The following is a 27,397-nucleotide window of genomic DNA, read 5'->3' on the forward strand; positions in this document are numbered from 1 at the left end:
GTCACCATTTGTAAATGTCAAAATAATTTATCAACCAAAAAGAAGCCTCATTACTCTGGGCATAGTTGGAACAGTGCTCCGCACCCCCATACCCACCCTCAATAAATATTGTAATTAATGCAAAGTACATAGACTCCACTGATATTTTTTTTCCCTCACTTTTTAGGATCATGGCTGCTGTTCCTCAAAATAATCTCCAGGAGCAACTGGAACGTCATTCAGCCAGAAAACTTAATAATAACTTAAGTCTTTCAAAACCAAAGTCTTCGTAAGTATTTTGATTGGCTTGCTGGCATATAGGCACTAACCCACAATATCATACCAATGAAATACTCACTTTCAGCTCTTTCATTGTTTAAATGAAGAAATGAAGCTGAGAGGGTCAGTAATTTTCTCACTTTATAAATTAATGGTAGAGCATGTTTTAGGAGCAGCAGGTACTAAATTGTTCAGCACCTTTGCACGGTTTATGGCACATAATACGTGCTCAGTAAATATTTGTTGAAATGAATGAACAATGAATCTTCTTATAAACTTGGGTAAATAGATACTTTTAATATTTTTATATAATTTTATATCCTTTCCAAAAATGGTGTAAGGAAACTGTAGCTCTCCCCTTCTGTTCTTTCCTCCCAGCTGAATTCCAAACTCCTTCTAATGATATCTAATAGTGATTTATATTCTTTATGGTGCCGTTATCAGGTTCTAGGTAGACCTGTTCTGGGTGCTTGACTTTAGTCACCACTGACCTGACCGCCAGTCATGTCACTAAATCCAGCAGATGTCCAGGACTCTTGCCTCTTTCTCTTGTCCTTCAGATTTCAGTGTGATTAGTAGTTTTTAACTCTTTTCCCCAGAAAACATATATCCAAGTAGCAGCAAGTAGCCACATTTGAGTCTCTTCCCTTTTTCACTGATGCTTCCTGAGGAGGGGCTTGATTAAGAAATAACAGTCTGAGAAGTAAAGTAGTGGAAATGGCCTGGATACTCTCAAAACTGGATGGTTAGCTTCTGAGTAGGAAGGATCAGAGCATACAAAGTATAATTTCAGTTATCTTATACATTTTCAGAGAGGGAGCAAGAGTCTTTGCTTATTTGTGAAGATAAGTTGTTAGATAAATTAGTAAAAAAGAGTATAGAGTTTTGTGTAGTTGCTGGATTTGTAAAATTAATCCATCCATCTAATTCAATTTTTAAATTATTTTTCAGAGGTTTCACTTTTAAGAAGAAAATACCTTCTGCCAACGATGTGTCTATAACTAGTGTGTCGGTAGCAAAAACACCTGTGTTAAGTGATAAAGACATTAATGTCGCAGAGGCCTTTTCCTTCAGTGAACCTTTACCTCCCACCCCAAGTCAGCAGACAAGGATCAGTGACCTTAAAAATGCTGCAGCAGGACCACAAACCAAGAGAGTTGGTTCAAAACCATCATTGCCAGATTTGTTACAGGTTCCACAGGAAGTTTCATGTACTACCCAGAATGCTCCGGTGCAGAAGGAACCTTGTGATGGCACTTTCAAGAGATTAGAATTTAGTTCTTCGTCAGACTCTTTTATTACCATCAATGATTGGGATGATATGGATGACTTTGATATTTCTGGAAATTCAAAAGCATTCGTTACACCATCCAGAAATCACTTCATAAGAGTAAGCACTGCTCAGAAATCAAAGATGTCTAAGAGAAACTTTTTAAAACCACAGCCTCGTAAAGCAGATACAGTAAAGGCTGGTTTGACCCCTTCTTGCTCTGAAAGCAAGCATGGATATTTGACTAGGAAACAGAAGGATGACCCAGAATGGTTAAGCAGGGATGTGATTTGCATTGATGATGGCCCCAATACTGAAGAGCTTTTAAATGAAGACACTTGGGAAAGTCACTCGTTGAAAACTCATTTGGGAGAGCAAAGAGGTAAAAATTACTCTCTCATCTCTTTAATATGGTGATTGTATTAGTTTACTCAGAGATAGGCATTCGGAACAGTAGCAAGTGCGCTACAGCTTTTCCCTTAGCATCTGTAGAGGCACTTACTGAATCATCTGTTGGCCACGTTCTTGAGACAGGACATACTGATGAAATGAAGGATTTTATTTTGCTAATGTGATTTTGATATTAACACCAAGGATAACTCTATGGTTTTTAGATATGAAGAAAATAAGGTCCATAGAGGTTAAGTGGTCTTTTAATGGTCTGTTGGCTGGTTAGTGGTAGAATTGGGAAGTGGGACCGCACCTGTCTAGTATTATTTCTTTATGGCTTGCTGCCATCTAATATTGATGCAGAGTATGACCTAGTCATGCTATTAAAGTACTATAAATTACAATCACATTTTTCTGTTTAGGTCTTGTAGTTATTAGATGTCCAGAACTTAATAGCTGAGATTAGCCATATGTAAAGGTACCGACCTTATAAAATAGTTGTAACTATGAGTTGTATCATTTTTAAACACCTGAATCCCATGAAGGTAGGGCGAGAAAGCACTATAAAATGATTGATAATAAACAAAACTGTAGCCTAACCAAAGGTGTTGATATTTATGAAGAGAAGATTTGGTAAAAGATAAACAATAACTTGGCGCTGTAGTTTCCCACATAGTCAGGAGAGAGGGACACTGATTCTGGTAGACTTACCTGGGAAGCTTTTGTGGTTAACGTAGAGGGTTTACCTGTACAAACAGCAGTGCTTGTATAATATGTGGCATTTTACCCTTACTTAAATATGTGTGAAAAATAGAAAAACAAAAGTGCTGATACTAAGTGTGGGTTTCATAATTTAACTGGAGACAGTCATGAAAATCTTTAAGGAAATCTTAAGCCTTAATCCAGCATTCATTGGACTTAATCCAATGAATTGGATTGAAGAGTCATTAATGAAGAAACAGGGAGAGGGCTCATACAGAGTGCTGTGACTGTGACCTGCGGGAAGACTCACTTTAACTGCTCACGCCCTGTTCTTCCTGTCTCATTAATTATTAAAATAATCCTTATCTATCAACCATTTTACTTTAGATAATAGTGAAAAGAAGACAACAGACCTTGAAGAAACAGAATTAGAATCAATTGAGAAATCTCCATGTATTGAGCTTGATGAAGATGATGATGATACAGATTTTGTTCCACCTTCTCCAGAAGGAGTGATTTCCACCTCTTCTTCCTCTTTAAAATGCTTTAGGTAAAATAGCTAATTAATTAATAAACACTGTTGTTTGTCTCTAGGATATATGAAATAATTTAGCCATGTAATAACACTTCTATATGGATTAGTTTTATGCTTCTGCACAGTTTATTTTACGTCCAAATGAAAATTCAGCATAAAAAAGAAAACCTATTAGACATGTTGAACTGATGGTATTCTAAAGCTGTAAAATTCCATTATGATTAATTACGTGGGACCGCCAAACAGTTTTATGTAGTTGATTTTGACATGAGGAATATGTTCCTAGAAATATACTTTCAAACTCCTGGATCTGAAATGATATAACACTAACTCCTTCAAGGGAAGTGACTTAGTAAGTAATGTGTCTTTTTTTTTTTAATCCTTAAGGATAGAATTGGCCATTGTATTTGTCATTTACTGAATTTTAGTAAATTAGTGATGTGATTTTCGTTAATTAGTAGTATGGAAAAATAGTTCACTGAGCTCATCAGTAGCTTAAAATGCTAATAATCACTGTCACCTCCATCCTCGCCCCAATCTAAAGCACAGTCCAGTTGAGTGGTGGAGGATATACTATGCTGTCAGCCAACCTTTTGATGAGAAACAGATCTTTCTAATATATCTCCTTAATGAAGGAGGAAGGCCAGAAGGAGGCGGCTGCCTGCATAGCCTCTCTTTCCTGGGTTTGTGCTTTAACAAGCAGGGTGGGATGTTTGAAGAGGCAGGAAAGGTGGAAGCAGGGTTACTACTTGATGACAAAACTAAAATACTATGAGAACTCCCTTTTCCTCTTCTCCCTTCTGATAGAAATTCAGACAGAACTCTAGAAAGTAAAAAACTGAGCAGGAATTCATACAGAACCTAGATTCTCTCAGCATTCTCATTTAACATGAAGGCAGCTGAGGCCCAGGAGGAGGAGGGATTGATTGCCCAGGATGATCCAGTCAGTGGCAAATGGACTCAGATGTAGGGCAGGGCTCTTTCCTGGGCCATAAGGATTCCTTGTTGAGCGCCTGCCATTTTTCTTTATTTAAAAAAATATCTATTTCACAGATAACATTGTACCCACTTTAACAGGATACTTACTTGTAACCATTGTCACCAGTTCAGCAGGACACTTACTCATACTCACAATTCCAACAAACCGAACTTTATTTTATCTGTGTTTTGATCCTTCTCTGCATACCTGTATGATTTTTGCATTGCTGTAATCAACATGTAACTATAATTTTTTATTCTGCTTTCCTCTTAACATTATTTTTAAAACATTTTCAGATGGCTACATAGTCTTTAATTTTACTCCTTTTAATGGCTGCATAATTTTTTGAGCTTTCATACCATAATTAACTTTACCTAGATCTTTAGCATTTGGAAATGTTTATCTCCAAGGTTATTCCCAAAGTAGATTCTATGTATTATCCATCGCAACCTTGTATGCATATTTTTATCTATTGTAAAACTGAAATAGAATTTTCACAAGTGATACTTTAACCATGTGCAGTGCATACTTAAATTTTCTGTTATATTTTATTTCATTATAAAATGCTGGTTGTGACTTCTGACTTCATTTCAGAGGCATAATGGTCAGATAATAATATAATAGAAAAGAGACGCACATTTTTGTGTGTCCTGTACTCCCAGACTTCTTTAACCGGACTTCAGAATCCTCCGTCCTCAGGCCCCACGTCGCTTTGTCAGCTTTGTTTCTGGCTGTGCCTTTACAAAAGCCCCAGGCTGCAGGAGCCTGAGGGACACATCAGCAGTCTGGAAAGTAAGGACCTTTCTGTAGTTATAACACGTTACCATTTTTAAGAACAGTATAAAACATAGTTATTCATCACACTGTTGGATTTAGTTAGAAGATTGCATTCCAAAATCCTGCTTTAGGAAAGCACAGTTGATTCCTGGATATCAAGTAAAGTAAATATCTCTCCTTTCAGGCTGCACTTTTCCCATATTCAACCCATAATTCAAGTTTTCCTCAAATCTTACCTCCTGGGCAAAGCCTTCTCAAATTCCAGAAAGTCTTATCTTTCTTTGGATTTCCACAGTACCCTCTCTGTGACACTAATTTAGTACTAATGAATTTTTTTAAGTATTTTTTGTATGCAATCAGACTGACCGTGTTTATATGTATTATTTTCTTTTGTATAATCCATATTAAGTTAATTCTATGTACAGATACACATTTATTCATGTTGGCATAGCAAGAAAAGCCTATCACATAAATAAATTAAATACTCCCAAAAAATTTTCTGCAGAGTGATCATACAGAATCATTGCTTATGACCATGATAGTTTCCTATACTGTATTACATAAATAAATAAAATTAAATTAAATTAAAAAAAGTAAAGCCTCAATAAAATGCTTTGGGATCTCAGAAGATAGAGATGTTACTCATCACATGCTGGAGAAATCCGAGAAGTATTTGGCCTGGGCCTAGAAGAACAGGTGTGATTTGGGTAACAAGAGGTTGGAATGCTGGGTTTTCCAAAGTGAGAACAGCAAAGGCAGAATCCCTACAGCGGACACTGCAGGGCTGGAGACCTTCAGTGACGCGGGGCGGCTGGCATGCGGCTGCTGAAAGAGCACAGTTGGAGGTCAAGGTGGGAAGGTCTCTTGGGGCCAGGAAATGGAAGGGCTAGCCGAAGAGGTTTTAGAAGAGAGAAGATAGAAAAACGTCTTTCTCTTTTCTGTTACATGTCATCTGACCAGTAGTGGGAAAATATTAGAGGAAAAATCATTTGATCTAGTTTATACTATGATTGGTTTTATTTTTATTTTTTAATTTGTAGTATATTAAAGGACCTTGACACCTCAGACAGAAAGGATGGTCTTAGCACATCAGATGATTTGTTGAAACCTGAGAAAAAGACTACTCAGCAGCCTCCTCAAGAAACCAGCACAGGCTGTTACGGTACAAAAAGTGTTTTGGATGTTATCACATGTTTCAACAACTTTTGAAAACATAGTAAGATTGTATTTTTAGCCTGTGGCTGTATAATATCAAATGGCAAGCTTATAGTTTCTTTTGCTCTGATACAGAATCATCCCTATTCACTGGTTAACCAGCATTTGCCCAAACAACTCAAAATCTCATGTTCTCACAAAGTAATTAATTCCCTATTTTGAAAACACTACTTGTTAGGAAAGTATTTCTCAAGTTGAGCCAAAATTTGCCTTCCTGTAACTTTGTTCCACGTGAGATGAATTTAAAACTCCTGGTTTTGTTGTGTTTTGTTTCTTCTTTCTTTTTAAAGGCTGAATATTATTAGGTCTTCCAACACTTCTTTATAGATACTAGTTTCTAGACCTTTCATCCTGGTTCTCCCTTGTATATTCTCTGGATTTGGGTCTTGATGTTCATTTAAAGTTTAATACTTTTTGTTTGATTTGTTTCTAATTCATTTTTAAGTTTTCTGTTAAATATCTAGTATAAAGAATCCAATAGCACTACAAGACTTTGAAAAACAGCAGCCTCAGTTCCCACTCCTGATCTCTACTTCCCAGAAGCTCTTCCAGTCTAGAGATGTGGTTCTAGTCTGGAGATTTTTCCTATATTATTTTTTTTCTGTGTTCTTTTTGTTTTCTTTTTTACTCTTCCTGGAACTTGCTTTGTTTGGATTGTAGACCTCCATTAATTATCTTTTCTGTTTTCCATCTTTTGCTTTTCGGCTTTCTGGGAGATTTTCTCAGTTTTATCTTTAGCTCTTCTGTGGAATTTTTCATTTTTATCAAATTAATTTCTAAGAGCTCTTTTTATTGTCTGAATATTTCTGTAATGTGTTCTGTTCTTCTGAGATGGGTACTGTGCTTACGGTGTGAGTATGTGTACATGTACACGTGTGTATCGTGGTTTCTGTTGTTTCTGTGTCCTCCGACTTTCTTTTTTTTTATTCTGGTCTCTGAATTTATTGTTAGAGATATTCCTGAAATATCTGGTGTCCTAGGCACACTCCTAAGTGCCGTACAATGTTAACTAGTTCAGTCCTCATAGCAGCCATATAAAGTGATATCTTACCTGCATTTTACACCTAAGGAAACTGGGATACAGGAAAGTTAAAAGATTACACATGGTCATAGACTTGTCTAGTGTAAGAGCTAGGATTCAGACCTACCGGTCTTGAGGCTCTCGAGTTCACACTGAGAGCCATGGTACTATGCTATTTCTACACCATTAAGTTTCAGTGATAAAATGGCTCGCTAGGACAGAGTCCTACAGAAAGTCAAAGACCTTCCTCTCAGCTGACATCAGTCCCTTCATCATGACTTGTTTTTTCTACCTGTTTTTTCAACTTGTTACAAATGTGCTTTTAGACTGTGTTTCGCTCCCTTGTCTGCGAGGATGCAAAAGACTCAGTCAGATGATTCCGGAAGTTCAAGGCCTGGGCAGCAAGAGGGAATGAATGCATGCAACCTTTGCTCTAGAGTGATGCCAACCTGAGATACACACTTGTTCTCTCCACTCCTGGCTTGTGGCACATTAGTCACTCTTCTCTGGACCTCAGTTTCTTCTTCTGCAAAATGAGGAGAATAGTATCTGCCCTGCTGGGTAGTTGTCACTATTTGAAAGTACCCAGTGACTAGAAGGCCTTCCATCAATGGTAGCTATTGTTATCTAGTCTAGTAAGCCTTTCAAAGAAGGAAATACATTATGATGGCTGGTTTGTTTTTATGAACTCTTGCTAATGCTATAATTGTTTCCTCCTCTTCTTAGAGCTCACAAAGGAACCGCCTGATGACATGCTCTAGAATTTTGCCTTGTATTAATATCAGCATCACCAGTGTGTAGCTTTTGGCAATCATTTTAGAACTTTCTTAAAAATGAAAACAAAGTTTGCCTGTCTTCATGCTCCCATCCAGTCTCCTGTCCACTAGGTGCCTCCTGTATCAACAAACCTTTGGGGGTGTCCTTTGTATTCTGAGGTACAGTCTGGACCGGGATGCTCGAGCTCCTTTCCAGTAGCTGTGTGACTGTATCTCTCTCTGAGCCTGGCTTGGCTTTCATTCCCTTCAGACCATTGTTTTTTCTCCTCTTTGCAATCTGATGCCCATTCTCTTTGCAGAGAAGTCAGGTATTCAGCAATTCCACCTTTACTATCTCATACCTCACATCTGTTCACGCGAGTTGCTAGTAAAAGCCCATGTCTCCCAAGTCATTCTCACACAGATGCCTGGCCCCTGGCCCATCTGTCCTTTCTGCCTCCCCTTCCTGCCCTTTAGACTTCAACTGACCACCCCTGTGTGGTAGCAGAGATGGCCATCAGCGGCCCGTCCAGCTTGTTGAAGAGAGCTCCTCTTTTCCAGTCAGTTGAAAGACTCCTAGGCCCGATTCTCATTGAGCAGCTGCCTTTCATGAGCTGTCCACTGAGGGAGTAAGGGAGGGGTCATCTCCAAAAGCAAAGTCTAATTGGTTTTTTCCATTTCTCTACTGTTACCATTGAAAAGAGGCCTCCTTGCCTGCCTAGCCTTTTATGATACAGTCTGTGTGGGCGTGGGGAGATTTATACCTGAAGTTAGTGAAAAAAAAAAAATCATGATGAATTGATAAACTTTTTATCTTACAACAACCTTGGTTACTGTAAGAGAAATATTAAGAATTAACATGAAATTAAATGATAACATAGTTATGAGCTCTCATGATAGAGACCATCTGATTTCAAGTTTTTTACAGGCAGATCATAGGACAATATATGGTTGCTTATAACCTTGTTTTTAAACTACTTCAGATTTTACATACATGACTTTCAAACTTTAAAGTCTTTTTGTTTTCAAGGAAAAATATCAACCATATAATTGCTTTATAGCTACACAGATTCGTTTAGAGCAGCAGCTTATTTGCGTGATGGACCAAATCTGTGAATTAATTGATACTATTCCCGATGAGGAACTGAAAGCTTTGGATTGTGGGGATGAACTGCTTCAGCAGCGGGATATCAGGTATCTGGATTTTTCTCTTGGAATATATCTGATTGCATTTCTACTGCTCCGAGTCAGAAACTTACAGGGCAAAATTTCTAGGCATTCTGGCCAGGAAATTGAATAGGATAATTGTCATCATGGTTTATGTGTACTTAGTTTTTCAAACTCTTCCTTTAGCATTTGTATTCAGATTTTTGAGATTGGGGAAAAAGATATTTTGCCACAACTTGAGATGAAAACTAAAGGTGTGGCTGTGTGACCTGCCAGTGCAGCCTGTGGCAGACCAGTCGTGCCCCACACGGCGCTCTGCACTCTCTCCGCAGAAGGAAACTCCTGGCTGAAGCAGGCTTGAACACAAGCGATGTCCGAGTTCTTGGATCAAAGTGGAGATTCAGGCCTGATGCACCAGGTAGCCCCGTGGACGCGACATCTGTTTGCTTACCATATGCATTTCCAAAGGGTGGTTCCTGTCCTACTGGGAATTCTGTTAAGGAGTTAAGTTTTTCACACCTTCCCTCAAATTCCATTTCTACTGGGGAATGTTTACTGACTGCTACTCCAGGAAAGACAGAATTCTCAGCCACCTCAAAGGATCTCTTTGAAAGACCATTATTCAATTCCCATTTACAGAAGTCCTTTGTAAGTAGCAACTGGGCTGAAACACCAACGATAGAAAAAAGAAATGAAAGCTCTCACTTCCTAGGAAAAGTTCTAACAAGCACTGCTGTGAAAGATCAGGACAAACACGCTGCTTCAGTAAGTGACTTAGAAAGAGAAATCCAGGCTTCCAGTGCTATTGATAATTTTGACATCGATGACTTTGATGATGACGATGACTGGGAAAATATAATGCATAATTTAGCAGCCAGCAAATCTTCCACGGCTGCCTGTCAACCTACTAAGGAAGGTCGGCCAGTTAAATCAGTATCAGAAAGGATTTCTTCAGCTAAGACAAACAGTCTTCCAGTGGCATCTGCTCAGAATAAAAACTTCCCAGAGTCTGTTCAGGATTACACTGGTATGTTTCAAAGAAATTCAATGCTTATATTTTATATGAAAACAAAACTGTCCAAAATAGGAATTGTATTAAGAAAAACCATAGCAAATCATGATTGCCTGAAAACTACATTGTTTCTGTGCAAATTTCTGCTGATAATATGAATTACAAATCACAATTTCAAAAGCAAGTTGCCCTTTTGTCTCTGTAGCAGCTGTAGTTTTATAAAATGTGTAATTATAACCTATTGTAGTAAAGCTCTAAAGTCATTACAAATGTGCTTTGCCTTTAAATTAACATTTTTTAGTACCTAAAACAATAAAGCTCATTAGGGCCAAGTTTTTAATGATTTGGGGGCTGGGTAAAAGCAATGCAGAGTTTATATGTTACAAATGTAATTGTATGTATTTATAGAATTCTGGATTGATGAGGACTGATCGATTTATCAAGTAGAAAAACATTTTGTGTCTTAAAATATAGGGCAGTCTAAGAAGAATACGAAGCTATAAATGTCTTAATCAAATTATTCCTTTTGGCCTAGAATCCTTGTAATTCATTCAACAAATACTTACTGAGTGCCATGTTCTGTGTTAGGTTCTGGTAATAGATGAATAATGAATAGTTCCTCCCCTCTTGGAGCTCACAGTTTAGAGAGGTTTGGGAGTGAAACTAGCTACTGTAAAGGCTGCAGAGAAAAGCCAAAATTAATTTTAAAGCCACATCAACCCTACAAAGTTATTCAAAGTGTTTTTAATGGAAACAAGCTTGTATGTGTAAGGTTTTATAAAGTATAGCCTTCCCTGTTTTTGCCATTGATGACTTACTACCACGGAGGTGGTTCTTTCTTACATTGTTGACCTTTAAAATAACCCTTTAAATATGAGTGAATTTATTTTTATACCATGTTAGAATGTGTCTCACTTGGTGTTTGCAGTTATCTTTGAAACCCTGAGTGTTGCGGTCAGAGTAAGTGCCAGAGTTGGCTGAGCACCCTTGTCCCTGTGCTGAGCCAGAGCTGCTACGGCAAGGATGCAGAGGGGGGCGGGCACGGGAGACATGGCAGCGGCGGAGGAAGCTAGGATGGCCCTGAGGTTTCAGACTGGGGACTGGGAAACTGGAACACCATCACCAGAAACGGAAGTCAGGAGGCAGATTTGGAGGAAAGGGAGGAGGGCTGTTTTAAGACTTGTTGAACTGAAGTGTTGGTAAGTCACTCAGGTAGAAACGTCCTGCAGACGATTCGAGATGCAGGACTGAACGTAGGAAGGTGTCAGTAGGGTCTGAATAAAGAGACCTAAGCATTCTGTGTACATAGGTGATGTTTAAGAACAGAGGACTAGGAAATTTCCAAAAAAGATATAAAGAGCCCAGTACCAAGTGTCTGTAAGACTCCCAGGTTTAAGGGGCAGGTGGAGGAAGTGGAGCCAGGAAAGGGAATTTAAAGCAAGTAGAAAACCCGTGATTGTCTTGAAGGTCAAGAGAGAAGGAGGAGGAGGAAATAAATAGTAGTGGTAGGTGCCACAGAAAAACCAAGGAAAGTCTTGAACTCGCCCTTAGGAAGTCTCTGGTGACTTTGACGCTTGGTGGGGACAAAACCCCAATGAACTAAAGGAGAATGTGCTGCTCGGAAGTGCAGGCCAGTGATTTTGCAGGGCAAAGGGTAAGTGCTAAAGCCCTCTTGTTACTGTAATGCACTGATTTTTCTTAACATTGATTATTTTCTTAGACAAGTCGACGCAAAATTTAGCATCCAGAAATCTGAAACATGAGCGTTTCCAGAGTCTTAGTTTTCCTCATACAAAAGAAATGATGAAGATTTTTCATAAAAAATTTGGCCTGCATAATTTTAGAACTAATCAGCTAGAGGCGATCAATGCTGCGCTGCTTGGTGAAGACTGTTTTATCTTAATGCCCACTGGTATGTATTTTTAGATATGAATTGGCAGGAATCCACTGGCAGATGTTATGTGAAAGCCCTTGAGTAGAAATAAAAAGAACACCTACACAGTATTTCTGTCATTTAGGGACCATGCCAGGTATTACCTCTTATCCTCTGTTCTAGTTGTTGACATGATAACATTTATAGCCCTTCAAGATTTTCAGTTCAAAGCTCATCGTGTTGATTTTATCTAGAATTGGGGAAGGGAGTGGTCTTTTTACTAGCCTGAATTAGTCTGAAACACGAATAAGAAAATTACTGTAAGAGACAATGACCATTTCTGGCCGTTTATTTGCTGCAGTCTAGTGTTGCACGTGGCTAAAATCCCTAGCTCTGGAGTGATGGCCTGGCTTAAAGCACAGCTCTGCCACTTACAGTGGTGTGGCCTTGACCAAGGCACTGCCCTCCTGCCTCCCAGTCCCCAGGCACTGGGGGTCATAGCAAGTTTCTGCTTCACAGAGGCCGTGAGGACAAAATAAAGCATCGGGCATAGTTCTTTCTTGGCCTCAGTTTGGAAGAGATCCGGGAGTTTTCATTGTGCTGGTAAAGCTTCTACCAGCTGTTCAGTGATTTATAATCCTCCAAGTAAGAATATTAAGTAAGCAGTTAGGATAAGGAGCATGGGGAACTTGGAGTTCCAGTATTTATGTGTCATCTTCTCTCTGCCTTTTACTTGCCTTGTTATAACCTTTAACCATTAGTTCTTCTGTCATTAAATAGTATGATGGGGCATCTGAATTTTGTCAAACTGATTTTAAAATTTAGATGATGTTGGTGTACTAATCAGCATTTCATGTTTTATTAACTTGCTGTTCACTTTGTGTCTTCGGTTTCGACTCCAGATTGGTATTCCCACAGTAAAGCTAGAAAGGACCCAGGCAGTGATCTAATCCGATGGTTTTCAGAGCTTTCCATGGTCCTTGAGGGTTGCAGGGAGGATCTTTCCACCCCCATGTTAACCTCTTGATGTGTGTGTATAAAGATTCCAAATAAGGTTTTATTTAGACAGAGAAAAAAAAATTTGTAAACCACTGATCTAGTATATTTTGGAGGTGATAAAATTGAGGTGTAGTAAGGTTAAATGGCAGGCGTGAGTCACATGGCCTGTGAGGTGGCAGTGCAGAAACTAGAACTTGGCCTCCTGCTCTTCCCCTGACATTTATACGTATATTCCAAAGTGAAATGCACTTCACATGCATAAAAGATGACATGTGATGTATAGTTTAAAAACATAAGTGACAGTCCTAAAGACTGCCTGGCACAAGCTTCTACCGTTAGTGAATAGGGGAAGTTGAAAGTCAGGGATTAATCATTTTTGTTACTAAATGTGTTGTCTTGCCATTTTGAATTAGAGTTACATGGACAGGGATTTCTCTCTTTTTTTTGTCTATAAATTTCTTTCCCTCCATCTTCTGTTAATACACACAAATGTAGTTCTACCCTTCTTTTATTTCAAAGGAAAATTGGGAGTATCACTTTACTGATAAGAGTACAGAGAGTAAAAGCTGTGATACTCAGCATTGAAAGGCTCATACTAGTGGTGTAAGAAAATGGAGCTCCTCAAAGTACCTTCTGGATCATCAGGAAATGCTAAGCCATGTTCACTATGGTTTTAAGTGTTATATATTTTATCACATCTTAATCATTTAAAAATTAAGTATTGTATAAAATCATTGTTTTAATCCTAGTATCTTGATAATTAGAGCACCTCTTGTACTGCATTGGGATTTGATTTCCTGAGTAGACTTTTAAAGCGGTTCTACTGGATTTAAGGTTCCTATCCTGACTCTTACTTTTGCTCATATGTCATATATCATATTTGCTTATCTGTATCATATAAAATGTCCTGGGAGCTAATTTTTACACCATTTAAATTCTCTTAATATTTTGGCTCATTCAAATATGGCAAAATATTAGCACCATGGGGAGTATCACTTGGTTTCCTGCTAGTTAAATACTCTAAATATTATGTGGTTTGCTTTGTAACTTCTGTTTCATGCTCTCAAGACAGAGCCTGATGGATATTTTTTGTCATTTCTCTTTTAGGAGGTGGTAAAAGTCTGTGTTACCAGCTGCCTGCCTGTATTTCTCCTGGGGTCACTATTGTCATTTCTCCCTTGAGATCACTTATAGTAGATCAGGTCCAAAAGCTGACTTCCTTGGATGTAAGTCAAAACAAAACACTACCAATTATAATAAAGTGCTGGTAAAAATGTAACGTGGAAACATTCCATTTCAGTACTGTGGGCAACCTTTTTTATTTAATAGTTCACAAACTGTAAGACTAAAGCTCTGCAGTCACTGAGTAGTGCGTTTTAGCCTAAGCCTGAAAATTCTGATGCAGATAACATTCTATAGTTCAGTCTGATTTTATTCTAGAGAAAAACATATTTTAATAAGAGCTTTTTAACATGTATTTTGCTGGTGTCATTTTTTTTTTTTACTAATATGAAAGGATCTCTTTTTTTACTCCTGCCAGATCAGCATAGTCCACACTCCCTTCGTGTCACACGCATGAGCATACCCACACGCAGGTCCGTTTTCCCCCTGGCTGAGCCTACGAGAGCATGTGAATGCATTCCGCTAAATGCTTCGGGTTCCGTTGCAGGGCTAGGAGCCACCACTCCCCAATAAGACCACTTTAGTTTCTCTTCCAAAGGATGTCTTAGTGCAGTGCTGGTAGTCTCTGTTGAGCCTTTCACGAGGGTCCAGCCCTTCCATCATCATCATACATTAAAGCACTGAAGGTACATTTACTCTTAAAAAATGAACATTAGGACTGAAATCCTTGGATGCTGAATTGATATTTATCTTATAAATTGAAAAGTAAAGGAAGTAAGCAATGGGAAGAATATTCTGAGTGATGGTTAGTAAGGGTTTTTTAAAATATACTGATAGTGTATCGAGACTATCTTTCTTTGGCAGGTTTGAAATGAGACTTATAAAATATTTATAAAACCTAAGGATTAATGTAAGCTTAAGTCAGATTAATACAATTTAAATTGTTTGCTGCTTTTATACTTAGATTCCAGCTACATACCTGACAGGTGACAAGACCGACTCAGAAGCTACAAGTATTTACCTCCAATTATCAAAAAAAGATCCAATTATAAAACTTCTTTATGTTACTCCAGAGAAGGTTTGTATTCATATCATTATTTTAAATATGTTATGAAAGCTATGTTAGAAAAACAACCCAGGCTCTCTCCTGAGTAGGGAAAAACCCAGTCTTCCCTTCCTATATTTCTCTGCTGTTCACACAGGATATTTATGTCCAGTCACCAGATGTGTGCAGGGTTTTCCTTACACCAAGCAATTCTCTGCAACACCTGCTAGGTGTCCTATAATTTACTTCAATTCTGACACTATCTACCCAGAGATCCCACAGATGAAGGGTTCAGTTCCACAAGATTGCTCCCACCTATTTCAGATGCCAGGACAAGTTGGAGGTCCCTGGGTTACCCATAACTTCTATCCTGTAACCAAATCAGAGGTTCCCATTACCCCCACCTCAGGTTTGATTAATTTGCTAGAGCAGCTCATAGATCTCAAGGAAATGCTTATTCACATTTATTGGTGCATAAAAAGATACAGGTGAGTAGCCAGGTGAAGAGACACAGAGCGAGGTCTGGGAGGGTCCGGAGCACAGAAGCTTCAGTCCTTGTACAGTTGGGGGGCGTCACCCTCCCAGTGTGGATGTATTCACCAGCCCAGAAGCCCCCCAAACCCTGTACTACTGGGATGTTGGAGGCTTCCTTAGGTGGCATAATCAATTGTTGACTTTTGAGAATCAGGGGCAAGGCTGAAAACCCCAAGCTTCTAGTCATGGCTTGGTCTTTCCCATGCCAGCCCCCATCAAGGAGCCAGCCAGCAGCCCACCCAGAGTCACCTCATTGGAACAAAAGACACTCCTGTCACCTGGGAAATTCCAACGGTTTCAGGAGCCCTGTTCAGGAACCAGGGTCAAAGACCACACTTTAGAACAAAAGGTGTTCCTAGTACTCTTATCACCTGGGAAATTACAGGGGTTTGGGGAGCCCTGTGTCAGGAACAGGAACTGAGACCTGTGTATCTTTTTCTATTACATCATTAAAACCCACTCGAATGCATATATTTAAATTTTTTTGTCATAATTTCTCATGTATAGTACAAGAATTCCTGTATAACTTTCACCCGGAAATTCTAATTGGTAACATTTTACTCTAATTGCTTTATCATTCTTAGATTTTTCCATAAACATTTGAGAGGAACTTGCAGACTTAATATCCTTTTAACCCTACTATTTCACTGTGCATTTCCTAGAAACAAGGAATTCTCTTGTATAACCTCAGTACAGTTATCAAAGTTAGAGAATATTCTTCGATGCAGTATTAGTCTATAAATCTTATTCCAGTTCCACTAGCTGTCCCAATGTCCTTTATAACAAAAGAACATCCTCGATTATGCACTGCGTCCAGTTGTCATGCCTCTAAACAATGTCTGTCATGATTTTGACAATTACAAAGAGTGAAGGCCTGTTGTTTTGAGCACCGCCCCTCAATTTTGACTTACCAGTTTGTTTTTTCATGATTAGATTCCTGTTAGGCATTTAAGCAGGAATATCAGAAGTGGTGATGTGTTTTCAGTTCATTGTGTCAAGAATCATTAGATGGCAAGTCATCCTATTACTGGTATTATCAGTGAACTTTGATCACTGGGTTAAAGATGTCTACCAGATTTCTCCACTGTAAAATTACTTTCTTTTTCTTTCTTTTTTTTTTTTGTGATTAGTAATAAAAAAAATTTTTTTTTCCTGGAATTTTTGGCCTGTGATCTAGGTATCCTGTTGTGGGATACTCTGAGGCTATGTTAATATCCTATTACTCATCAGACTTTAACTGAGGTTTTATCATTTAATGATGATTCCCCATCAGTTACTACAACCAGGATGCCAAATGATGATTTTTATAATTTAGTAGGCATTTCACTCTAAGGAACAGCTTTTCCTTTTATCCACATACTTACTTTTATCAGTATGAAGTCATGGATTCTTAACTTATTCAGTGGGTGATAGTTATCATTATATATTTTGTGTTTTAATTGTCCTTGATTTGGCCAGTGGGTGAGATCCATCAGATTGGCTTATGTGTCCTTTTGACGTGTCTCTGTCAAGACGGGTGCCAGATGTGGTCATTGCTTCTAAGCCCATCATGGATACAGTATGAAATATAGGTATACATACATACATATATGTGTGTGTATATATTTTTTCTCCAAACAACATGAATGCCCATAACACACATTAGTAGCCCTGTTACCAGTGTAAATGTGTAGTGGCCCACATATATATTAAGGCAGAGAAAAAGTTGTTTTTTTTTTAATTTTTGTATTATTTTTATATTGAAGTACATGCAGTAAATTGCACAGATATTAGTTTACAGCTTGACGCATTTTGACATGTGCACACACTCATGTAACTGTCACCCAGATCAAAACATCCAACATTCTCATTGATTTTTTTCCTCCTTCACTTAGTTCATCTATACCTCCCCTCCCCTGCCAAAAAAAAAAAAGAACATTTTGGAACCACTGACCTAATACATAACGGTTTGCTAAGCTGAATGTGTGTGAACATTCTAAAATGTCTCATTTGCTTTTTTCTATTACTTCTGCTAATTCGCCTCATAGATTGAAATAAGACCCAATTTTATGTGGAGGTTATAATACAGCTCCTTAAGGTGATGGGGTTTTTAAATGATTTTAAATGTCTGATTAATACATTCTAGGTCTGTGCAAGCAATAGACTGATTTGTACTCTGGAAAATCTGTACGAGAGAAAGCTCCTGGCACGTTTTGTTATCGATGAGGCACATTGTGTCAGTCAGGTAAATACTGTTTTTAATGTCTTTACATTTGCTACCGACATAAATATATTTTCAGAACTGAAGAACAAAAACATTGATTATTCTTCTATTTCACTGAAGAATAATGTGGTTCTTAATATAATGAGTATTTGCTTTTTAATATAAGGAAGATCCAAATAGTCTGAAAGCAGTATTTTTTTTTTCCAACCAGTGGGGACATGATTTCCGTCAAGATTACAAAAGAATGAATGTGCTCCGCCAGAAGTTCCCCTGTGTTCCAGTGATGGCTCTTACTGCCACGGCTAATCCCAGAGTCCAGAAGGACATTCTCACTCAGCTGAAGATTCTCAAGCCTCAGGTGTAAGTTGTTGAAAGTCATGAATCTAAAAACCCTGGGGCAGTGGTTCCCAGATTGCCACACAATAGGATCACCCTCAGAGCCTTAGAAATCCCAATGCCCAGGTTGCACCTGATACCATTTAGAATTGGGGGACTGGGTGCCACTATGTTCTTTTAAAATCCCCAAGTGATTCCGATGTGCCCTAGAATTTAGGAACCAGGGCTCTACGACTTCTCTTTACTCACTGAAATTAAAACTGTCCAGGTACCTACTCTGGAAGCAGGGATAAAGTGCATGCTGTACCTGTTAATCCCAGGGTGGTCCCAGTAGTCACTCAGCCTTTATTTGTCTAGTTTTGGCTCCCATGGGACCCTAGTGTATACAGCATGAAATGAACAGATGGCCCTGCTTTGCCATTTTGCCCTGAAATCCTAGTTACATTCAGGGTGCTGGAAACAGTACAAAAACCATATAGCAGCTTTTTACTTTGTTTTCATCTCAGCAGCCAGAGCCACTTATTGCCACCAAAGCCATAATTACCTATATACTATTAAAACTGTCCCCATATGTGTAGATCACACTGGATTATTTTGTGCCTCTGTGAGTTTGTAGAGACACAAGCATTCTCTGATAGGTTCATTTGCTCAGCAAATATTTACTTACCAGCTGTTGTGTGTATTTTTCCTTCTTATTAGCAGGTGCTTTGAGTTTGAGGAATGTCTGAAGGAATAATGACTAATCTGTTGGGGGTGAATTTTTAAAGCACACCTTTTGTTTATTTGGGAATAAAGACAATAATCGGCTGTACAAATATTGTAGTCAGAAAAAGAACAGGATCTCAGTGGGTTATGAAAAGAACTGAAAGCACCACATGAAGGATGTGCAGGGGCCATGAGCTTCAGGTAGCTACAGAGACCTTTGCAGATTGAACTGACATTCTTGAGTGCAAGAATTTGACAGCCTCAGAATTTTGTATGTGTAATCATAAGATTTGGAATAGAATACTTTAACTCAGTCTCACTTGCAGAAGGGTGTTTATATCAAATTTGGAGGAAAAAAGATATTTTGCTTTGATAATTGATGTATATTTCAACATTATATTTAAGGTGGCATTTTATATTTTAGGTTCTAGTGAATAACCTACATTTTAGAAATATGTTTCTAATAACTACCACGTTGACTATGAAAGCTTTTTTTTTTTAATAGTGTTTTTAGCTATTTTCCATCAGGTTATGCCAGGTATAATCTGCTATTCTTTTAGATCAGTAATATTAATTGCCAAATGCCCATACTAAAAAAGAAACTATTTAAATTCAATTCACCTTTTGAATAACTTTTTGTAAGTAACAGAATTTGTCATTTTTGTTCAAGTAAACATTGCACATATGTATTTAGAGGCATGCACCCTCAGTATCTTTTTCTTTTCCTAGTACTGTGAGGAGGAGATCTGCCTGGAAAAACAAGATTGTACATTTCCTGAGTCTAGCATGTGGTGCATTGTGCATAATTGGCACTCAGTAAAAATGAATAAATGAAACATATGGAGGAATTTTGGTAAATGTGGGTAAAATGTGAAAATTTGAGCAAGTCAATTGACTCCTTAATATATTTGGTACTTCTATATTTGGGAGGGTTTAAATCCCTTAATGAAGTAGAAGATTTTAACAAACTCTTTTCTGGTACATTTTTCCTGATCTTCTTTTCTGTCTATAGACCCCTTGTGGGATTAGATTTGCCCGACTGCTGCTTGTCATGACCCCAGTAAAGGCAGGTGTCCCTAGGGTTGAAGCCAGGGCCCCCATGTTCCCCTCCCAGTGCCAATCTGTGATAGTATTCTTCCTCTGGGAAATACAGGATGGATAATAGAATAGATGATTCCTTCCCCTTAGGACCTTAAAATAACTGAGAAAAGAGACAGACATATAGACAGTTAATACAGCCTGATAGCTATCACTTACATATCTAGCCTATTCAGTGTGCCAGGCACTATTCCTGGCATTTTATGCATATTACACATTTATCCACATTAAGTCTCATGACGTAAGTATTCCTATTTTCTTCACTTTACGGATGAAGAAACTGAGGCACAGAGAAATGAAATAACTTGAACGAGATCTACCCCTAACTGGTGGAGTGAGAACCTAAACCGTCTGGCTTCAGAATCCTTTACATTTTATATCAAACTGCAGAAGGAAGGAAGTGGTAATTAGAGATGTATTTTATGACTGCAGGGACTCAGGAAGACAAGATTAACTGTAACCCGAAATAACAACTAACTGGTAATGAGTAAGGGTCAGCTAAGGTTTATAAAGGAGACAGCTTTTGTAGGATGGGTGGTTTTATAAACAGCTCTATGGAGATATAATTTAAAGACCTTAAAATTCACCTATCTGAAGTATACAATTCTGTGATTTTTGTTTATTCACAGAGTTGTGCAGCCCTACCATTATCTAATTTTAGAACATTTTTGTCTCCCTTAAAAGAAATCCCATACCCATTAGCAAACAACCCCTACTATTCCCCATCTTCCTGGCCCTAGGCAGCCACTTATCTACTTTATTCTTCACAGATTTTTGCCTGCTCTGGACATTTTATCTAAGTAGAATGATATAATATGTGACCTTTTGTGACTGGCCTCTTTCAGTGAACCTAGCGTTTTCAAGGCTCAGCCATGTTGTAGTGGCACGTATTGGTACTTCATTCTTTTGTACTAACAAATCTGTTTTATTGTTCATTCACTATATGATGGATATTTGAGTTGTTTCCATTTTTGGCTTTGTGAATAACACTGCCATGAGCATCTGTGTACAATTCGTCGTGTGGACATACGTTCTGATTTCTCTTGAGCATATACCGAAGTGTAGAATTGTTTGGTCACATGCTAACTCTGCATTTAATAACCTTTTGAAGAACTGCCAGGTTGTTTTCTAGAGCAGCAGCACTATTCACATTATCTTCAGCAGTGTACGAAGGTTGCAGTTTCTCCACATCCACACCAACACTTGTTACTGAGTGTCTTTTTGATCATATCCATCGTAGTGGGTATGAAGTGGTAGATGAATGGCATCTGAACAGGTAAAGAGTGAGAATCAAGGCTGAAGTTTCTACCATGGAAGTACAGGTCAGGCCCAAGGAATGGCAAATAATCCATAGGTAAATAGAGAAATATAGAGAAGGGATGATCCTGGGAATGTGGCTTGAGACCAGAACATGGAGGGCCTTGTTTGTATATCACGATGGTAAAGTGTTTGAACTTTATCCTGTAGGCATTTTGACCTGGGAAGTGGCTTATCCGAACTTTATGGTAGAATGATGATAACCCTGGCAGTGGAGTAGAAGACAGAGTGGAGGAGCAAGAGATGAGAGGCAGGAGAGCCCTGTAGGAGCCCTGGTGCAGCATCTAGGAGACAGCTGATGACGGAGGCAGTGCTAAAAGAGGGAGGAGAGACAGTCAAGAGAGAAAGCAGAGCCGAATTGACAAGACTGGGCCAAGAAAAGTCCATGTTGTGGACGTTTATGCGCGTTTCTGGTGTGCTGAGTAGTAGTGCCATCGACCATGGCTGGAGACGCAGGAGAACAGAAGGCTGGGGAGACGGGGAAGAAGTGGGGCGGTGTAGGATGTGTGGTTTTAGGTGTCTGGTGTTCCGGGTGTCCAAGGGGTGAGGTGATGGCCAAGACAGCAATCTTCAGACTTTCTTTGGTCACGTGTGCATTCTAAAACAATTTTGGAAAACTGCACCACTTGTATACTGTTAACCTGACACAATTCTTAACAACATGGGTTTAAATAAAGAGAATGTGGTCTGCTGTAAATAACATTTTAAAACAAATTATCACCCAGCCCTTTAAAAAAATTTTTTTATTGTAGTATGGTTGATATACATTACCTAGCCTTTTTAAATGTACCCAGCAGAATATAAATATAATTAATAGCATTTCTGTACCTCCTATCACCCACTTAGAAAACACATTAAAAATTTTAGCTCTTTAACAGGTATTTTGCATTTTTCCTTTTTCTTGTATTCACATTTCTCTCAGTTTCTCCATGAAATTTTATCCTAAGGTATTATATTTTTATGCATGAAGTCTTATTTGTTTACTCTGTCATACTTACCTGTAAGGAAAGTATGTGTGTAAATATATGAATATAAATTTAAAATAGTTTAAAATTTTTCTTACCAAAATTTTCTTCAGATTGAATTATTATAATCATTAGTCATACATAAATAATTAGAATTCCTTAAAATATATTTCTAGGTAATTCTTAAGCATAAATTTTGATTGGGAATGTGTAACTTAATGAGATAGGGCTTTCTTTTTTCAATTAGTTCATATATCTTTGGATGAATCAAGTCAGATCATATTTCTTATTTTTATACACATAAGCATATGAGAAACTGCCACATAAACATGTAGATGGGCGTGGAAAGTTTTTTTTTTTTAACCAGTAACACTCGATTATTTGAATTCCTCCTGATGTATATGCCAAAATTACGTAATGAACTGTCATCAGAAATTATTTTTAATAACCTGTCAGCCAACAACTCAATTAGGTTCTGAAATTTTATGGGAAGCAAAGAATTGGAAGCCATCTAACTGGAAAATCATATCACTTCCCAGGTCAAATCATATCATTAGTTACTCACTTTTTCTGGGGAATATAAATAAATAAATAATGCTTTACCAAGACTTACTTAATGACTACTAAATATTCTTGTTACTCTTTCACATAAATGAACTTTATATCCAATATACTTGGAAGAGTTAGGGAAATCAAAATACTATTAGCTTCAATACCCCTTTCCTAATATGTTTTTAACATACATTTTTGTTGTGTGATAATACTTTTAAATAATAGTTTTGTCAAAACTTTGTGGCTGCCATTAACTCTTTCAAATGAGATAAAATGATCATGTGACCTGTTGGCAAAGCCAGTGTTCATTGTCAAACCAGTCAGCCAGATTAGACTTACTTTCTTACATATGTATAAAGAAAATCTTTATTTCTCAGTTCAGATAGACTGTTTGGTGCACATCCCCATTACAGCCGTCTCAGTTCCAAGAGCAACAGGAACTAAGCCAAGATGATTCCATTTCCTGATACATCACTTACAGTGACATGAGTTTCACACTCCAGACTTAATAATATTTACCATTTTAATGTCAACATCAGTACTCCCTTAATGAAGATAAAGTTGAATTCAAAGTTGTTTTTAAGAAATAAAATCTTCATTGAGATATAATTGACACACTACAAAATCACCTATTTAAAGGTTGGAATTCAGTGGGGTTTTTTGTATTTGCACAGAGTTGTGCAATCATCCCCCAGATCTAAGTTTAGAACATTTTTCCTACCCCAGAAAGAAACCTGGCACTCATTAATAGCCACTCCTCTCTCCTTCATGCCCGCCTTCTTTTACTGAACATGATGTTTTCAAGGGTTCTCCACGTTGTAGCATGGGTCAGTACTTCCTTTTTATGGCCGAATAATCCTCATTGTATGAGGATTTTATATCCATTCATCAGTTGATGAGAACTCTTTCTAGAATATTTGTTAATTCCAAACATCCCATCTTCCAACAGGCTAGGTAAGATGCTGTCTGTCATATGTAGTTACAACAAACTGTGAATACTTTTTTAGTTAGTGGCCCACCTGCTGGAGTTGAGCAGTCCTTTTGTTGTAGAGATGTTTGTTTTGGCTTTAATTGGATCTGAGATCCATCTACAACTCGATGTCCTAATCTCATTCATTTTATTTTTTTTTAGTAGGAGTAAAGTGTTTAACCAAATTAACATTTCTAAGTTTTTTCAATTACATCACAAATCAAAAAAAAGTCTCAGTTATGTGCCAGATGTTTTTAATAACAGCTTTTTTGAGATATAATCCACATACCATACAATTCACCTATTTAAAGTATACCATTCAGTTAGTTTTTATTATAGTCAAACTTGCGCAGCCATTACCACCAATCCATTTTCGAATGTGTCCATCTCCTTGCAAAAACCCATTTTCCCTTAGTAGTCAGTTCCCCTTTCTTCTCACCACCTCCACCAGCCTAGGCAACCATGAATCTACCTTCTGTTTATAGGTTTGCCTTTTCTGGACATCATATAAATGGAATCACCCAACATCCGGTCTTTTGTAACCAACTTCTTTTACTTAGCACGTTTTCAAAGTTTATTGCTATATGATACTCCATTGTATGGGCAGCATATCTATGAATATTGGGTGAAAATTAGGGTTATTTCCATTTTTTAGTGCTTATGAATAATTCTGTGAACATTCACATACAAGTTTTTGTGTAGACTTGTGTTTTGATTTCTCTTGGGTATATACCCAGGAGTGGAATTGCTGGGTCATATGATCACTATTTTTAACATTTTGAAAAACTGCCAGACTGTTTTCCAAAATAGTTGCACCATTTTACATTCCCACCAGTGAGGAAGTGGGTTCTGATTCCACCAGCACTTGCTATTGTCTCTCCTTTTTGGTCAAAAGCTTTTTTTTTTTAATGCACAAAACATTGTTCTGAAATTAAAGAGTAGTATAAAATGTTGGAAATAGCAAAAAGGCCATTCTTATGTATTGTCATTTGAGCATTCTTGGTAGGGAGACTCATGCCATTCCCAACTTAAGCCCAAACCAACTCAAATGAGTTTTGAGATTATCTACGTCCTTTGTATTCCTGGACAATTCTTTTTCTGCTGTAATTTTGTCAGGACTGCAGTTTCCTTTGCTGTGGCAGTGATTAATAAATACTTACCTGAGAACAGTCAAAATAGTCCATGGATGTACTGGTCTTTTAACTACTGCCTTTTTTGCCACAATCTGCTACATGTTCCTCTGGCATTTCAAGCAGAAGAGAGCTCTGAGAGTTTTGTACATACAGATGGCATCATAAGAGGAATGGTTTCAAAACAGTGTTTGCAAGTAGTCTCCCAGGACTCTCAGAGCAGTGCGTTCTGGGACAGTAGTCAGGCGGGAAGGAGCGCCATCCTAAGCTGGAAATCATCTCCCCCCACCCCTTACTCTCAGAACATCTGAAGTCAGAACTTCCCAGTAAGGGTGAAAACACTTCATTCCTGATGTTACACTTTACCCCTGACAGAAATATGTGAAGCACTTAAAGCCCTGAAGCTCTCCCAAGGATTTCCGGTACTTTGCTTAAAGAGAATTCCACCCGCACCCAGACTGTATTTCGGTTTGTTTTGTTTGGTGACCTGGAGGCTTTTAAACCTAGAACAGTGCACAATAGTAAAGCTCAGAATGGGTGAAAAGAAGGGTTGGTTGGTTGGTTTTCAGAAAGTGAGAGGACAATTGTAAAAGGAAAAAACAGGCCCAGAGTGACCAGCCGGAAGCCGGCCCCAGGAGCCTTCTCAGATCAGACTTTTGGGCAAAAGTACGCATGCAAATGGAGAATCTGGAAAGGTCGTCTGTTCGTGTACCTTTGGAAAGTCCTTGTGAACCTTAGGGTTATGCATACCCCTATTTTAGACCCCTGGGCGAGGAAGAAGTTATGTGGTTCAGAACTCTGAAAAGAGGTCTAAGCTGGGGGCAAACCTGGGGCTCATGGGATGATAGTTGGGTGCTGTTAGAGCAGTGAGAGTGAGGTCCCTGAAAAGGTGACGTAGGGGGAGGGGAAAAGGACCAAGTGCTGTGGGTGAGTCTCACAGAAGGAGTAGGCAGAGGTGAGGGGAGAAAACGCTGCAGGAAGGTGAACTGTGAGAGCTGATAGCGGTTTTCAGCAAGGGTAGCCAACACCGTGGCGGGACGGAGAGCCCAGGGAGAGCGACGTCTGGGAAGCAGCCGTTGGGAGGTCACTGCCTCCAGCACGGCCTTCTTACCTGCATGGCAGCGCTCGGGAACGCGGTGCCCTCCCCAGGGAGCCGTGCTTTAGTCCCAACACCAAACGCGTTTATCCCGTCCACGCTGCAACACAACCGGGCCCCTCCAGCTTGGCCCTCGGTGCAAAGGAAGCCAACGGTTCGCGCCTCCTCTTCCCTGCCTCTGATCGCCGCCGCAGTGTATGGGCCGCCTCCTTCGCACAGGTCGTCGCAGCTCAGGTGTTTCCGCCGCGCAGCCCGGGCTCGGGGATGTCTGCGCTCTGGCCTCCACCTGTTCTGCAGTGTCTCCTTCCGCTGAAGATGTTGGAACTGGGGCTGTGGGGGTCCCTGCAGGGTCAAGGACCCTGCAACAACCCCCGCACCTTTCTTCAGCTTTAAAAGCTTTAATAAAACAATTTTGGTAGAATGGTAATGGCAAAAGCCAGAATGGAAATGTTGAGAACTGAAATTGCACGTACGGTTAGTTGGTTGGGGGCATCCGTGACTTCTGAGAAACTTGTCATTGGTGGGAAGCAAAGAGGTGCAGGGGAAAAAGGTCAGCTGCAGGGGAGAATAGGGCCAGGAGAAGCTTTTGTTCGTAGGATGGGTGGTCCTAGAACACATTCAGAGACAGAAAGGGAAGAATCCACGAAGAGACAGAAACACCCGAGAGGCGGTGATGGCGAGAAAGCGCTCCCTACGGCAGGGGGAGGAGGAGGCGGGGACCGGGGGCGCGGGACCAGGGGAGGAGGCGGTCTCATCAGCCGCCTTGCCTCTGGGCGCAGAGCCAGTAAGGAGCTGTGAGCTGTGAGGCTGCATCTCCCTGTGCCCGGCCATCAGCTCCTCACGGACGCCCACCACAGCTGGGGAACATTGCTGGCCTAGAAATGTGTATGTTTCTCCGTGGCCTTCTTAATCTTTTAAGTAATGTTTTGGCTATCCTTGCTTTAATTAGCCTCTTCTCGGAGACGGAGCTTCTCACCTGTCTCTTCTGCGTGTTATCCTCGTCTATATTCCTCCTAATTCTTTGTCATCTTAGTCCCATAGAAATTCCTTCCTTATCACCCTTTTTGTTAACTCTTAACCAAATTTCCCTTGCAGTGTTCTGTTATGAAAGCTGCCAGTGACAATATGCACTTTAAGATAACTTCATAATTGGGTTTGCATTGGGGGAAATCAGTGCTTAATTTTTGAAGGTGGCTAAAACTATTTTCTCATAACAAAATTTTGTGTTTGAAATTTCTTTTAGGTTTAGCATGAGCTTTAACAGGCATAACCTAAAGTATTATGTGTTACCAAAAAAGCCTAAAAAGGTGGCATTTGATTGCTTAGAATGGATCAGAAAGCATCATCCACGTGAGTACGGCATGTGATGAA

At 39.0% G+C, this 27,397-nt stretch overlaps 1 protein-coding gene across 5 annotated transcripts in view; it reads left to right on the plus strand.

Moving 5' to 3' along the window:
- BLM (BLM RecQ like helicase) overlaps window positions 1–27,397 on the plus strand; it is a 77,202-nt gene that overhangs the window by 21,198 nt on the left and 28,607 nt on the right. For 2 of the 5 annotated variants that reach the window (XM_017643353.3, XM_017643354.3), the window contains 12 exons: window positions 167–268; window positions 1,210–1,910; window positions 3,008–3,170; window positions 5,952–6,073; window positions 8,964–9,096; window positions 9,402–10,096; window positions 11,802–11,993; window positions 14,061–14,179; window positions 15,040–15,153; window positions 17,780–17,878; window positions 18,069–18,217; window positions 27,270–27,376. In XM_017643353.3, the coding sequence (XP_017498842.3) occupies window positions 171–268; window positions 1,210–1,910; window positions 3,008–3,170; window positions 5,952–6,073; window positions 8,964–9,096; window positions 9,402–10,096; window positions 11,802–11,993; window positions 14,061–14,179; window positions 15,040–15,153; window positions 17,780–17,878; window positions 18,069–18,217; window positions 27,270–27,376 (2,692 nt within the window). In that variant the 5' untranslated portion in view covers window positions 167–170. Of the gene's footprint in view, window positions 1–166; window positions 269–1,209; window positions 1,911–3,007; window positions 3,171–5,951; window positions 6,074–8,963; window positions 9,097–9,255; window positions 9,380–9,401; window positions 10,097–11,801; window positions 11,994–14,060; window positions 14,180–15,039; window positions 15,154–17,779; window positions 17,879–18,068; window positions 18,218–27,269; window positions 27,377–27,397 lie in introns of those variants that run through there. The other 3 variants (XM_037000502.2, XM_073227215.1, XM_073227217.1) reach the window with 3 other exon arrangements.

Source organism: Manis javanica, chromosome 18, assembly GCF_040802235.1.
Source record: "Manis javanica isolate MJ-LG chromosome 18, MJ_LKY, whole genome shotgun sequence".
Lineage (NCBI taxonomy): Eukaryota > Metazoa > Chordata > Mammalia > Pholidota > Manidae > Manis > Manis javanica.